At 46.2% G+C, this 16,037-nt stretch overlaps 1 protein-coding gene across 5 annotated transcripts in view; it reads right to left on the reverse strand.

Moving 5' to 3' along the window:
• Positions 1–16,037, reverse strand: part of PDE8B (phosphodiesterase 8B) — a 239,301-nt gene that overhangs the window by 199,652 nt on the left and 23,612 nt on the right. For 3 of the 5 annotated variants that reach the window (XM_036090139.2, XM_036090140.2, XM_036090138.2), the window contains exon 1: positions 11,994–12,406. The exons of the other annotated variants lie outside the window; for them this stretch is intronic. In XM_036090139.2, coding sequence (XP_035946032.1) covers positions 11,994–12,347 — 354 coding nt within the window. In that variant the 5' untranslated portion in view covers positions 12,348–12,406. Of the gene's footprint in view, positions 1–11,993; positions 12,407–16,037 lie in introns of those variants that run through there. 5 annotated transcript variants of the gene reach the window in all.

The following is a 16,037-nucleotide window of genomic DNA, read 5'->3' on the forward strand; positions in this document are numbered from 1 at the left end:
CCAACTACGGTGCTATACTCCCTGTCAAGTTACAAGGTCAAATCGTAATTGCTCAATTTAGAGCTCTTATGTGAAGTTTTACTTTCTTCCTCCCTTCCTCCACTGTAATTCTGTATTCCTCCACACAGTAGCTACTATGTGGCCAGTAAGCACTTGGAATGTGCTAGTCTATACTGAGATGCCCTTTAAGTGTAAAATACATTCCAGATTTCAAAGACCTAGTTACACACAGAGGTACACACACATTCGTGGGAACTGAGAAGGTTTACAGGGACGGTACATCTGTTATACTTACACCAATCTTTTTGACAGCGCATTATTCCCACCTTAGGAGAAGTTACGCAGCTTCTCCAAGGTCACAAAGCTTGTGTAAGGTGAGCTAGAACTCAAGCCTGGGCCAGTGAATATCTTCCCATCACACCAGGTTGTCTTTTTGTAGCCACAAAAACTACATGAAAGGAGCTGCAGTGGGGCCTTGTACAGTGGATCCTCTCAAAAGCTCCATGATATGAGAGGCTTGGTATGACTAGGAACGGCTAGGCAGGCACTAAGCCGGGCCTTCGCCTCCACACGCTTAGCAAGTCCTCATCTACAAGAATGTTTTCAGAATAAGGGCATAACTTAATCAACTTAGCTGAAACTATGTCTTCGAGGAAAGTGCCTTACTAATTTGAATTCGCTCCCTCCGGTCAATAATGGGCAATTTGGACACCCAAATTGTATAATCACTGCAATGAATTAACACACATCAAATAAATGTGTGATCCATAGTGATTCATAATGATTCTAAGCAAGCAAGCAAAGAAACAAGTTAAAAAAAAAAAAAATTCCTTATCACCTTAGGAGAATGCTAGAGTATCAACTCATTATTTTGAAAACTGGAAATAAGAGGAAAAACTGAGGCATTTAACCTGCCTTCCCTACATAAACTGTATCCCAGGGAAACCAACTAATTGGTGAGAAGTAAATTTTCCTTCTTAGAGACATTGCAGCTAATAAGAAGAAATGATACAATGAGAATATCACCATTTTATACACCCCCTGATGATGAATGAATGTAAGCAATGGTCATTACTACTGGTTAGCATCATAGCAAAAACAAAAAACAAAACAAAACAAAAAAACCATGTGTTTCCTGCTGTGAAAACACAGTATCATTGAAAAAGCATTCTTGCCCCCACCCCCACCCCCCAAAACTGAGCATAATTTGATCAAACCTGTAAATCTACCTGCGAGTTTCTAACAAACACAGAAGGTGCAAAAACACATTCGACCCACTCCTGGAATGCAAGAAGTAAAATGCAGACGGGGGGATAGCCACAGGACAAACAACGGAGGGTCCTCAACAAGCTAAGTGCAAGTATAAAGATAGAGGCATGGGGAACCTGTGGATTAAGAGAGACTTAAGGGATCTATCAATCAGTCGTAATGAGTGAATTTTATTTGGATACCCATAAACTGTAAAAACTAATAAAGCAATTAGAAAAATCAAATGATATTAAGTAGTTGCTATAGACTGTTTCTGTCCCTGCCAAATTTATGTGTTGAAATCCAAACCCAGTGTGATGGTATTCAGAGATAGTACACAAGTCTTGAGGGTGGAGCCCTTGTGAATGGGATTAGCGCCCTTACAAAAGAGATCCCAGAGAGTGCCCTCCCCACTCTGCCATGTGAGGACACGGTAAGAAGATGTCTACTGATGAACCAAGAAGCAGCTGCTCACCAGACACGGAATCTGCTGGCGCCATGATCTTGGCCTTCACACCCCCCAGAACCATGAGATGTAAACTTCTGTCATCCAGAACCGTCCAGTCTATGGCATTTTTGTTGTTGTTGTTGTTATGGCGACCTGAACTAAGACAGTTGTCGTTCAATTTTTTGGTGTATAATGGTTTTGTGTTTGTTTGCTTGTTTTTAAGAATTCTTTTTTTTTTAAGATTTTATTTATTTATTTGACAGAGAGAGACACAGCGAGAGAGGGAACACAAGCAGGGGGAGTGGGAGAGGGAGAAGCAGGCTTCCTGCTGGGCAGGGAGCCCGATGCGGGGCTCGATCCCAGGACCCTGGGATCATGACCTGAGCCGAAGGTAGACGCTTAATGGCTGAGCCACCAGGCGCCCCGGTTTTTAAGAATTCTTAAGAGTTAAAAGATATAGGCAGAAGTGTTTGTAGATAAAACAGAAAAGAAGCACCTAAAAGAAACAAGATACACCCTGTTAGTGCCTTTGGAGATGAACTAGCCCAGATGAAAAGAGGACAGTGTCACAGCACAGCTCTGAGTCCCTGGGAGTGAGATCCTGGTCCCTGCACCCCAGCTCTCTCCCTCACCTCCTCAGAACGCCAACCATCAGGCAGAAGCACCACTCCCTGAGGTGAACGCCGCAGGTTCTCCCTCATCTGCTTCATCGCCCTCTAATTAAACCCGCTTCTCCCAAAGGACACGTGTAGAAAAGAAACACTAGTTCTAATTCAATTTTACGTTTCTCTCACAACATTGTAAATATATTCCAGCTACATAATGGTCTAAATACTTTTTTTGGGTTAACCTAGAAACCTAAATGCCATGTATAACATTGCTTCTATATGAAAATCCTTTCCCCGATACCAACTAGACGCCTTACAAAGTGTTTTTGTCACATAATCTGCATATAAAAGCGAGGGTTGTCTTTTTTTTTTTTTTTTTTTTAATTCAAAGTTCTCACCTTTGACACACAGAAAAGGCTCTGGCCTTTTGCCCCATCTCCTTCCTCCTTCCTGAAAATCTCCACAAAGGTGAGGGAAGAATGTGTCTGCAACATTCCACCCTGTCAATACCCTCAGGGAGGTCAGAAGAATGGAGCACAACCCCTTCCCTCCACCAGCTCCTCCCAAAGGGATGAAGACTCCCTCATCTGTCAGCCAGTCCTGAAGCCTCGCTGTAGTCTCATGGTCCTAGGGGGCCAGATCACTGCAGAGAGAGGTGGGGGCTTTGGAAAGCTCACCCAGAGTAACCCTTTGACTCAGTAAACAGACAGAGAAGCCGACCACAGGGACATAAAGGCCGGGTGGAGGGGGGGGGGTGGTGTCCAATGTGTAAGGGGTCCCAGAACTGGCTTTGCAAACTCAGCCTTATAGATTTGGGAGGAAGAGGGCAGGAAGCTTCAGGCCAAGCCATCTGCCTCAGTCTCCTCTCCCAGCACTACTTCCCAGAGCACATACGTGGCGGACTCCCTGGAAGGCAATATTAACCAGTGCTTGGCGGTCGCTGACAAAGCTGATCCTTTGCTCTGTTCTACCTTTATTTGGCCATCATTGTTTTGGGAATCACTCTCTCGAGGGAACTCTGGAAAGGAGATATTGTAGCCCAAGTTTGTATTCGATTGTGGGGAAAAGAAAACGTTTCAGTTCCAGCTATGGCTCGGATCAAAACGCTGCTGAAGCATCAACAGATGGAGCAGCTTTTGCGTTCCTCACAACCGGTTTCTAGGCCAAGATTGTCAATCAGTTTCATAAGCTGAAAATGAAGATGAATCTCCAATGCCCCGAAACTACTTGGTAAGTGTGGTTTGGGCCAGTGGGTCATTACTGGCCTCCATAAACTAGTACTTTCATCTCCATTTGGCCATTGCTCTTGCTTGAAGCTCCCTCAGCAGGAACCCTCGAGTGGACAAAAGCCCCAACTAGTCTGAACTCATCACCTTCCAAGTCTAGAGCTTTCATGTTATTTGGGGACCTGACGTCAGAAAACAGCACTTTTCTTTTTATCCATGTCACCCTGCATGATAGGTTGCTAAAAAATCTCTCATGTGTCTTCCTGTAGAAATTTCCAACACTCAGGGTCTTCTCTGTTTTGTGACTCACACAGGCAACGCCATCCCTAGCCAATCCTTACACCTTCCTCTCTGAGAGAAAACGGGCCTTACATTTACAATATATCGTTTTTTCCAACAGTATACTACATCTGACGCCACTGAAAGGCAGCAGTATAAAAACCAGCAGCGCTTATGCAAAATGGCTTTAAGCCCAGTTGTCGATGAATGCTTTAGGCTATAGATTTATGCCAAAGAATTCCGCACAGAACCACCTCAAGATAACACCAAGGCCCTGATCTTTAAAGGCCAAGCTTTGTGCAGGTGCAACGCTCATGGAACACTCAACAAACCCCAGCTTCCACCTTCAATTGGCAAGATTCTACCATGCCATCGCCTTCGGAAATTCAGCGGATGCAGACCGAACCCATGTCTGTGGCAGCAGTTTCCAAAGCTTCCAGATATCACATCTATATTTAAATCCAGTTAGTCACCTACATTGGCCAAATCAATCTACTTGTAAGTGGAATACATTTTCCAATAAGACACAAATATGTGTCTCAAAAACGTCAAAATCAAAATACCAAAATCTCATTTTAATTACCAAAACAAATTATAGCAACTGCAGGATTATTAGGAGCTAATATCTGTACAATACTTACAAATGCCAAGTACTGTTAAAAACAATGACAACTGTGCTGCCAAACTTCTCCAATTCTGTATGCATTTTGCACTCTCCACTCATCTCAAAACAACATACCAGTTCAAGCCAACAGAAGGGGTGACAATGAATGCATAAGAGGAGAAACCTCACCCACAAGGCCCCCCGACTGTTCCCCCTCACCATCACCTGTCTATCACCACTCTGCTCTCAGTAACACCCCAGTTCCAGTAGTACCCACACTTGGGTCTTCAGGCTGGTGTGAGAGGCACTAAAAGCTGAGTAGCTGGATTTGGAGTTGGATTCAGACAATCTTGTATTCAAATTTCAGCCCTCACCTTGAGCAATTTATCCCACCTCTTGGAGCCTCCTCTTCCTCATTTGTGAAATGGTAATGACAATTTGTAGCTCATAGTGTTTCTATGTAGATTGGGTGAAACAGTGTATGTGAAGGGGTCCACAAATAGCAAGGACTTAAATAATACCTGATATTATTATATCCATTCTATATACCTTGTTGCAAAATGTACAAACCATTCACGAAAATTTGAATCATCTTGGAAATAAGAGGCAACCATGAAATATTCTTTCATTGATGGATTACCCAAAAGTAAAAGAGTCTCTTGATTTTTATTATAGCAATCACAAGCTTCTCAACTACTTGTCTGTGAGCTGTCCCTAAGGGGGCAGAAAGGAAGAGATGAAAGAAGATAATGGTAAAGAGTAAGGCATCGTAATCCTAAGTAAAAGCTGGCTTTTAGGGTGCCTGGGTGGCTCAGTCAGTTAAGCGTCTGCCTTTGGCTCAGGTCATGATCCCAGGGTCCTGGGATCAAGCACCACATCGGGCTCCCTGCTCGTCGGGAAGCCTGCTTCTCCCTCTCCCTGCCATGTCCCCTGCTTGTGCTCGCTCTCTCTCTCTCAAATAAATAAATAAAATCTTAAAAAAAAAAAAAAAGCTGGCTTTTATCCACCAGTGGGAAAAAAGAGAAAATGGAGATGAAGCTATCAAGAGCCAAATCTAAACTAATCTATATTGCAACTTGTTAAAAAGGTGGTATTTTCTATCAAAACATAATAACTACCCAGACTTCCACTGTGTTAAAGGTAACAGCTATTTCTAAAAATGAACTCCTGAGCACATTTTAACATTTTTAAGAGTGTATGAAATATATGTATTCTTTAGTAAACATATCAGCTTGTAAACACATAGTAAAACTTGTTGATCAACTTTCTGAGGCTGTGGAGAAAAGGTACAGAGAGGAGTAAAGTACAAACCGAGAAAATTGTAATTAACTGGCTAAGCTGCGTTCCTACTTGGGGAACTTTGAACTTGAGAAAGAGTACTTTCTCCCCCCACCGCCCCCTCCTGGGCTTTGAGATCACAGGGATGGGGGCAGTGGGCAAGGGGCAGTGGAAATGATAGAAACATGTCTTACAGACCAAATGTGTGTGTCCTCCAAAATTCCATTGCAGCCCTAATCCTGATGGTATTTAGAGGTGGGACTTTGGGGAGGTAATTAGATTTTTTTTTTTTAAGATTTTATTTATTTATTTGAGACAGAGAGAGAGAGAGTGTAAGGGGTGGGGAAGGGCAGAGAGAGAGGGAGAAGCAGACTTCCCATTGAGCAGGGAGACCAATGCGGAGCTCGATCTCAGGACCCCGAGATCATGACCTGAGCCAAAGGCAGACGCTTAACCGACTGAGCCGCCCAGGTGGCTCCTTGACGTAATTAGATTTAAATGAGGTCATGAGGGTGGGGTTCTCATGATGGGGTTAGTGTCCTGTGAGAGGAGGAAGGAACACCAGAGCTTGCTTGCTCTCTGCCACATGAGGACAAAACAAGAAGGTGGCCATCTGCAAGCCAGGAAGAAAGCTCTCACAAGGCACGGAATCTGCCAGCACCTTGATCTTGACTTCCCAGCCTCCAGAACAGTCTGAAATAAATGTCTGTTGTGTACGCCACACTGTTGATGGTATTTTGTTATAGCAGCCCAAGATGACTAAGAAAGTGCCTGAGCAGAGTCAGGGTGGAGAATGAACTGAAGAGGAGCATAGGTTTTCAGCAAAAACTTAAAGGTCTCCAAACTAGGTAATTGAATATATTTTAATATTATTAATCATTAAATAGGAAACATAAATAATACATTAAGTGGCCATTTAAAAATGCCATTATTTCAGAAAATCATCAAAATTGCCCATCTCAATTTGAGCTTACCAGGGTACCTCCAATGATGTCCAACATCTTTTTGACACTTATTTCAGGGAGCTTTCTGGGGTATGGTCAAGATACTCTCTCTATCCTGCTCTGGAAAGCCTCAATCAATGGGCTCCTTTGCCCTCTGTTTTCCAGGTGTGTTTGGACAAAAATGGTACTGGCTGGAGATCAATGGAGGGGAAAACAATAGCATGGAGGTATTTATTCCTTGGCTCTCCATGCCAGGCCCAGGCCTCCAATGACTGCAGTCCTCCTTAAGACCCCAGCTTCTGGGGGCTTCCCTGACCAACAGATTTGGTTTCTCAAATTCCCATAACCATTCCCTACTGTTACCTCTTCAAGGTGGTAACAGTAGCCTCTTCTTTGAGTTTTAGGGGGCTTCTGCATCATTTCTTGATTTCCTTTCATCTGGCCATCTGTAATAGTCTCTTCAGTAGAATAATTTCAGTTGAACCCTTGTGCATACGCAATCTGTTTCCTGCCCAGATACCATCTGACCAGGTGCGAGGAAGATGTGAGGAGTTAGTCTTTCCTCACCTAGGTGCAGAGTTTAATTACAGCCCTCTGACTGGTCACTGGGATCCCCCGTGGGACCCAAGCTCTTTACACTGAGTAGAGAACCTCAAACAGAAAAGAAAGTAAACACCTTCTGTTCCCCAGTCAGAGGTCTCAACCTAACTTGACAGCGGTCACATTTGCTGAGCCCCTGAATTCCAGATTTGACTTGCCCACCTAGCCCTGAAATGCTCACCTGCTCCTCCAGACTCTGGACTCTACCTTCCCGCCTGGTTCCAAAGGGCTCGCTCCCTCCTTGCTATTCTGATTCTTGGCCTTAACCCCTCACCAGCCTGGTACCGTAGGTTCTGTTCTGCCCTCATCAGCATGTCCCGTCCTGCTTTAGCCCAAGTCCTGCCTGGTGGTCACCACGGGGGGAGTTTCTATAGAGAAGTACCACCTCTGAAAGTCAGCATCTTACCCTACATTGTTTTTCTGGTTTGAGGGCTTAACTAGCAAAATCAAAAGGGAGAATTACCTGATATTTCTTAAAAATTAGTTTAATTACTGAGAAAAGCAGTGAAAATTAGAAAGGTTTTCTCACTGACTATAATTAATACATTGGAAGAAAGAGAGGGGCTAAATTGTGATGAAATGAGCTATGGTAGAAAATAAATCTGAGTTTTACTAAATCAACTTGCAAGACTCAATTGGGCTTACTAAACTTTATGTTCCATTTTAAAATGAAAAATACGGTGAAAAGGACCAGCAAGAACTCCAAAAGCTAAGAACTGAATATGAGCCTGTATCATGTCACATCGACCCATTTTAAGCTCCTCCTTGCCTTGCAATTTCCCATGATGCAGGACAGGGCCCCAGCAGGGCAGAGGCATGGGAGGGGCTGCGATGGCAGAGCAAGCTATCAGGACTTGCAAACCCAGTGGATCCTGAGGGGAAGTCAGACCTCAAGAAACCAGAGTGGTCTGGCTACCCGGTGCACACTCTCCCCACTTAGAGACTTTCCAGCTAACCTTGGAGGCTCGGAGTTTGACTTCCCGAATGGAGATGGCAGGCTGCCCCTACAGAAGTAAATGACGATGAAGGCAAGGCTGCGACTAGTACCCCCAAATACATGCAATACTACCCACTCTGCTAGAGGTAGCCCCAACCTAATTCATTTGGTCAACAGTCAATTCAGTTCTTTTAAAAGCAACACCAGCGTATCCTAGAAGCTTGTTAAAAATCCAAATCCTCAGGCCCCACCCAAGGCCTACTAAATCAGAAACTCTGGGAGTGGGGCCAAGCAATCCACATTTTAAAAAGGCTTTCAGGTAATTCTGATGTACACCAGAGAATACTGACTTAGAGAACAGACAAAAATGACTTTTTTCACAATAGTTCTACCCCTCCCCCAAATAAATTACTACCAAAATTATTATTTATTATCATTAATTATTTACCAGAAGGTTGGAAAAATATTTATTTTCCCTTTATATACAATCAATTTGGGATTATCCTCACTGATTCAGAAAGCCATGGAATGGATAACATAGACGTCATTAATCAGTGACTTAGGCACACCCTCTTACAAAAGATTCACCATCCTCATTAGGCTTTGCTTGCCAAACTTCATGGATAGTCACTGAATCCCTAGCATCTACAACAGAGTCGGGCACAAATACTGGCTGAATGAATAAACGAGCGTAATGAATGGAGGAGAAAGAGGGAGCTGGTGATGCTGCCTGTCAACACAGAATCATGTGGAAACTAGCGATGTCCTGTGCCTGACCCACAAAATAGTTACCCACCCAGAGATGGCTGCAAGTTGACTATATCATCAATACTCGTCTCTACAGCTGGCTGCCTAGTCCTGGCTGCCTCCCAGCTGCAACAGCTGGTACGAGAAAAGAAGACTCGTAAGAACCCCCCCCACACACCCCCAATCTTCCCGGAGAGAGGTTCAACCATCCCCCCTGAGGATTTCTGAACAGGAATTATACAACTGGCACAGTATGATGAGTGAGCATTCTGCAGGAGTCTCCTGTTGGAGTACTATTTTTAAAAAGGCAAACAAGAGGGAGACAAATTACAAGGAAGTTGCATTTTTACAGCAATCGGGAGAAAAAGCTAACTTCTTACCAGAAATGGAAACCCATATGATATCACTGTACTGCCTATGAATTATTAATGTTTATAATTTTTTTTATAAATTAGTATTCAGGAAGGTTCCTGTTGACGTCATGTTTGACATCATAATGCTTCATCATTCTAAAAGCTTAATGAGATGAATTATTGCTAGAAAAAAGGAGAGAGAGATCAAGCACACATTTTTGCACCCTGGGGAATACCAGAGACCAAGTAGATAATGAGAATATGGTTTATAATTGATGTACAAAGAGGAAATTTAAAAAAAAACTATTATGACCCACCACCACTGTAAACAGGACCAAATGGCAAGGACTTTATTTTTTTCCCCTGCGCATTTTGGAAAAGGGGGATGGAGGGGGGTAGGCATGACTAGCAACTATCTCAAACTGTTAAGGCAGAAGAATTCTCATTCTAAAAAGAAATGCAAGCAAAGTTTTTATAAAATTGCCTCATCCTCAAAAGAGTATAGAACATGTGAAGATTGAAAAAGATAACACTGAGTCACAAGTCCTAAAAGGGTACTATTAAATATATTAAAGCAATTCTGTGATAATAATTCTGTATGACTTGTATAAATAATAACTCTGGTCTCAAATGTAATTTCAAATATACAGTTTCTGAGATCTACACATGCAAATTAATGTTGAATCACTGAACCAGCAGTTTCATTCCCAACATTCTTAGTGAAAGGTTGGAATGAATTAAGCTCTTATTTGAAAGTCCTGTTGATAAAGCAATGTGACTTAAATTCTTATTCAGGTCAAGCCTTTAACACTTCAGCCAAGTAGCAATGATATTTCTACAAGTTTATACTAGCTGCTAATAATTGGGACTCATTTTCCCTCCAGTTTTTCCTCCATTTGCTAAGTAGCCTCTTGAGGGAAGTATTAAAACATGGAGAATGAATTCATTCATTATTCCTTCTTTCAATAAACAAACATGGAATATCTAGAGTTGCCAGGTATTAAATTAGGTCTTGCTACTCTAAAAGGCAGAAATATACAATTTCTCTTACAAAATCAAAAAAAAAAATTATCACAGAGTTCATAAGTTGTCACCATTCTGAACTACTCCAAGATCTTCAAATTGCCTTTTCAACAAGAAAGCAAAAGGTTATTTTTTAAAATAACATCCCTAATTATTCCACCAAATATATCATTTTAATCCCCTAAAATTGCTCCTAATGCTTTTTTCTTTCTTCCTTCCTTCCGTGTGTGTGTGTGTGTGTGTGTGTGTGTGTGTGTGTGAGAACCAGTGTGGGGGGAAAAAAGCTTGACAAAAGAAAAATACAGTGTTTGGCACATGCCTCTATAACAAATGTTCAACTGGTAAGTTGTACTGTCACGAACCCAGGGCTCCGGTCTTTGGATATTTTATCATCACACAGTTAAGATTCAAAAGCTAGAAGAGAAAGCTTATACCTGGTACATAGTAGGTGCTTAGTAAATGGTCTTTCTTATTATCATGATTATTATATTATCATGTTATATGACTATTACCAGAGAAACACTACAACTATAAATAAACTCAGGTAAGCTTCATGTAACAAAATCCAATAAAGGCTAGGTGCCTTTTCACCCTCGGCCAACTGTTGAACAAGTTTTCAAGTACTAAACATACAATTTTCTTTGCCACATAATCAATGCAAAGGTTCCTGGTAATCTATTGACCATGTAAAAGCTGTGATTCTAAATAACATTCAGAGTCATAGGGATGTATTTTTTTCCCATGGGATGTGCCACTGTCATTCTGTTTCCTATAACGATAAAAGGCCCAGTGGCCAGACTTACACAATGAAAACCCTCTTGAATTTAATAGTATTTTGAGAACATACAGGAGGGCACTATTAACACAATCGTTTTTCTTTTGCCATTAAGATATTGCTACTGACTGCTTTAATAATTTAAACACTTTTTTTCCGCTTCCTCAAAATTCCACTCTCCCGTGAGATGAGAGGTATGTTCAGAATCTTCATCCTCAGACAGCTGCACTGCACTGGAAACCACGGCCCCTCACTGTAGCTCAGCTGACCCTCCAAACTCACAGCCAGGTGCCCTCAATTATGCCCAGGATGCGGTGAACCCAAAGAAGTGACAAACAACAGGTTCCACTCTGGTCCTCTTCCTCTATTCCCCTCCTACATCTGTCCACACGACACAAACACCCTCATTCATTCACAAATCCCCACCACATCGGTGCCCGTGGCTAAGACTCCGTGCAGCCTGGCTGGCTTTCCCAGGTAAAAAGCTGAATCCGAGGCACTATCCTATCCTTGCCCCGGGTCTGCACCGGGTCTCACCTACGAGGCAGGCCAGTTCGAGCCGGGGGCTGAGATTTCGTGCAGCCAGCCACGGCAGGCTCTCCGTGAAACCCAGCCCACCTCCCGAATTAACGGAACCACAGCCTGCCTTCCCTCAGTGAGAAACGGGGCCAGCCCACCGGCCTCCCACGGCGCTCCCTTCTCCACCGGCCCCCCAGAAGCAGCTCCCAGGACCCCTCCACGGGTCTCTTCTGCTCACGCTTCCCGGGCCCTCACCGCTCCCACACATGAAAAGTAAACTCCTCCTTAGTGACAACCTCCCAAACCAACCGCGTCACGGCCACTCAACTCCGCCGGAGCCCCCTACTCATGCTAGCCCCGCCCGGACGGGGCGGGCAGCCCCCCACCAGCCTGGGCCGGTTTACCTTGACGCTGGTGTAGCTGGTCTGGGTCTCGGCCTCCGCGCTGCTGCAGCAGTGGCGCCTCCGGCCCCTGCAGGTGGTCGCGGCGGGGGCTGCGGAGCCCGTGCTGCCGCTGCTGCTGCTGCCGCCGCTGCCCAGCTCGGCGCGGGCCCTGCGGACGCGGGCGGCGCCCGGGGGTCCCGACGCGCGGCTCGGGGGAATAACGTCGGCGGCGTCGGTCTGGACGAAGAGGCCGTGCAGGGGGGCCGCGGGGCCCTGCGACACGCTGGTGGTCTGGCGGGGCGAGTTGGACTCGTCCGAGTCCCGGCAGTAGATCACGCCGCTCTGCGAGACGTGGATGCTGGGGGCGCAGCCCATCCCTCAGCCGGGCTCCCCCGCGCGCCCGCCCGCGCCCCCGACCGCCCGGACCCGGGGCACCCGCGGCCACCTGCAGTGAGGGGGCGGGCGCCTCGGCGGCGGCGGAGGCACCCGGACTGCGCGCCCCCGCCACCCACCCCCACCCCCCCGGCCTGCCTGGCCGCCGCTCCGTCGGGCTCGCCGCGGCGGCCCCCGCCGAGCCTCCGGGGGCTGCGCGCGTCACCCCAACTTTCCCTTCTGGGCCATCTTCCTCCCCGAGCGGGAGAGCGCGCACACACAGCGCCCCGCGCGCACCGGCGGCCGCCACCCTCCCTGCCGCGGCGCCCCAAACACGCTCCCCGCGCCTCCGCCTTCCCCTCCTCCCTCGGCTCGGCCCGCGCCGCCGCCCAGCTCGACCTGGCCGGGCTCCCGCGCCCGCGGCCCCTGGGCCAGGGCGCCCGCCCGCCTGCACCTTCTTTCCCCACTTTCGGTCCGCGCGCGTCCCCCTCCCGCCCTCGCTCCCGCCCTCCTTCCTCCCCGGGAGCCCCCGCTCCGCGGCCGCGACCGCTCGCGCCCCACTGCGCCCCCCCCGGCCCCGCCCGGCGCTCCCCGAGCTCTCCCCGGCTGGGCGAGTGTACCCGCCGCTCGGCTCGGCTCACGGGGCCCGGGCGCGCTGCAGCTGGCACCACGCCTCCGCGCCCGCCCTCCTCCGCCGCGGTCCGAGGCCTCGTCCCTTCTGCACACGCTGCCCCTCGCCGCACGCACCCCGGGCCGGCCCTGAGGGCTGGGGAGCCCTGCAATATGCCTCTCGCCTTTCACGAACACATTTTACCACAGCCCTGAGCAAAAACACCAGGACGCCCCTCCCCAACAGCCCAAGCCCACCCAACTGACTAGCTCTCCCCTTGGCACACTCAGGGAGTTAGGGAGAGACCTCATGCTTCCGTAGTCTGCCCATCACTTCCCCCACGTACTCTGAGGGCTGAGTCTTCACAAGTCCATTCCATGTCTAACCTCAACGTTTGGAGGTTCATGCCAAGGGATGGGACACCCTGCAGAGGAAGGAACCTTTAAACACACAAATTCCCCTAAGATCCATGCAAGGAACCGAGGAAGCTGTCCTGTGGTTCTGGGCTTTCCCCTCCAGAGATTTCACCTCCTGCTTGGATGTCACCTAATTTTCACCCTGGCTTCACCCCCATCCAGCCTCCTGTTGTCAAGGTCTCTTCCTCACACTCTGGGCTGGGCATTCAAAACTGCCTTCCCTTAGTTGTCCGAGTGAGGCATACATGGGCCATGCTTCACTCAAGGAGAGTAAGAATACCTTTAGAAGCAAGGCTGCCCTTCAGTCTCCCCATGATATGGAATGTGGATTCGAGATGTGAGACACCACTGCCATTTATTCATTGGCTCTTTTAGTGATTCCTGCCTGCTGCCACAGTGGCAGAGGGGACAAATGGGGTGGTCTAAGAAAGGACTCCATCTAGAGTTGTTTACAGGGGCAAGGGCAAGAACACAGAGTCCTAATGCCAAGGACAAAGAAGTACTCAATTTGAAATAATTTCTTTGCTTCTTCCCTTCCTTTCTCTCTCCATACTATCAACTTTTAGAGTGGCTGAAGACTTCAAATGACAGCTCCTAACCTTTATAGAAAAGCAAGATGTCACCCCATATCCCAAATGCAAATATGGAGAGGAAAAAGAACTAGCCTAACCTAATTCCATCTTTGTTTCTCTGCTTCTCAGTTTAGTACTCCAACCTTCCAACTTTTGTCTTTTTTTTTTTTTTTTTTTTGATGGCATGAAGAAGTCTGTCTTTGGTTATTGCAGAAAAAGACTATGCTGTATTTCTAATGGACAGGCAAATTGCTCATAAAATTTCTGTGCAGGTTGGGTTCTCCAAGAAGCAGATTCCAGGATGGCGTTTAGCAGGCAAAAAAGGTTTATTAGGAAGCTTTCTTGGAATCTACAACTGGAAGGGAAGGAGGGAGGATGGGGGGGAGGAGATTGAGCTAGGGTATGGTCTTAATGAAAGCCTCAGCCATCCCTGCAAGGAGCCGGTGGGGGGGGGGGGGGGATCTGTAGTTGGGATGAGGATTCAAAGTTGTCCTGAGGTGAGGCTGGGAGGATGGGCCTTTATACTCATGCAAGATGACCTGTAGGTCACCTCAGCAACTGTGGGCAAGGTGGCTCTCTTCAGCTGAGCCAATCCCCTTATGAGATGGACAGCTGAACTGAGGGCTTCCTGCTTGCAGCTCTCCCCCAGCTGGAGTGGTATTTCTTTCCCCAGCATCATGGCTTCCTCCACAGGTCCCTCCAGGCTCCCTGGGTCCATGCTTCCTTGGCCCTATCCATGCCATAAGAGCACTACATTAAATGGTCAAGACAGAGAGATAATCATTCATTCGAAAAAGGCCCAAGTCTCACAGTTGCCATCTGCTCTGCTTCCAAGGGACTGTTCAGAATCTGAGCAAATACCATCAGAGTTAAATTCCAAAACTGCTACTCTCCATACCAATCCCAGATTCATGTTAGACCAGGAGTTAATCATTCCTAACGCTTATCTATGATTCTCTCATATATGCCCATTTCAGTCATCCTTCAAGGGGCTATCGGGGGCAGCTTTTTGTGAAACTTAGAGCCATGTTAATTCTTATGCTATAGTGTCCACTTCAGAGTTTCCTCTATGAATGTGGTCACTATGAGGAAACTACTCAGAAGAGAAAAGGGCCAGTCACTGGCTGAGGCTTTTGAAGACAAGAAGATAAAACAGAAATTACAAGCAGTCTTCTGGTGGAGAACGCTGGAGGCCGAATCATGAAGGGACAAGTCACCCAGAAACCAATTTAGCTTGAACTTTCTACATTTAAAGAAAAAAAAAAAGAAGAAGAAGAAGAAGGAGATTAAGCCTTGAGAGAGTAGATAACATCAAGGTAGCTATTAAACAGTACCGAGCGGCTTTAGCGTATTAATTGAACACTTTGTACTGGGACCAGTGCCTTTCCCTGAATGCAACTCTTCTGAGAAGATGGAATGCACTAGGTATACGTTTTTCCTCCCATCCCCAGAGCAGCAAGAGTTCTAATATCTTCCTTAGACACAGCTCCCACTGCCAATTCTGACCTAGTAAAAGGAAAAAAAATAATAATGCATCCCTATCATCTCCACCAAGTGTTCTCAGTGGGAATGTGTAATCTGCCCTGTTGTGGGCACCGTTCTGGTCACTGAAACATGTGCAAGTATGCAAGTGAAGGAGAAATGGTTGACCTGAAATCATTCCCTAGCTTCGCTCTGAGGCCTGAGTTCTTGCTTGTATACGTGATTTCTGGACTGATTGCCATGCCACAATTTCAATGCATTCCAAGGCAATAGCAAAGCCTACAAGCTCAGACACTGCAGATAACATTTAGGCTTAAGTTACATAATAGGGCCAGAGAAACCAACATTATAAAAAAATTAAATTAGGTGGGAAAAAAATTTAGTTACAGTCAATGTCCAAGAAACGAATCAAAAGAAAGCAAACGAAATCAGAAATTTCTTCAAAAATTAAACCTCAAATATGTCCAAGGTCAGCTGAATGGCCTGTATGTTTTATACTGATGTCAAATAAGAGCTTATTTCAGAAGTATGACCCAGAGGCACTGCAAGTTCATGAACAGTTAAGGTCTTTTCCCATCCTAAAATGGCGTGACACTTCCAGAAATCCTCTAAA

The sequence above is a fragment of the Halichoerus grypus genome, chromosome 2 (genome assembly GCF_964656455.1).
Source record: "Halichoerus grypus chromosome 2, mHalGry1.hap1.1, whole genome shotgun sequence".
Lineage (NCBI taxonomy): Eukaryota > Metazoa > Chordata > Mammalia > Carnivora > Phocidae > Halichoerus > Halichoerus grypus.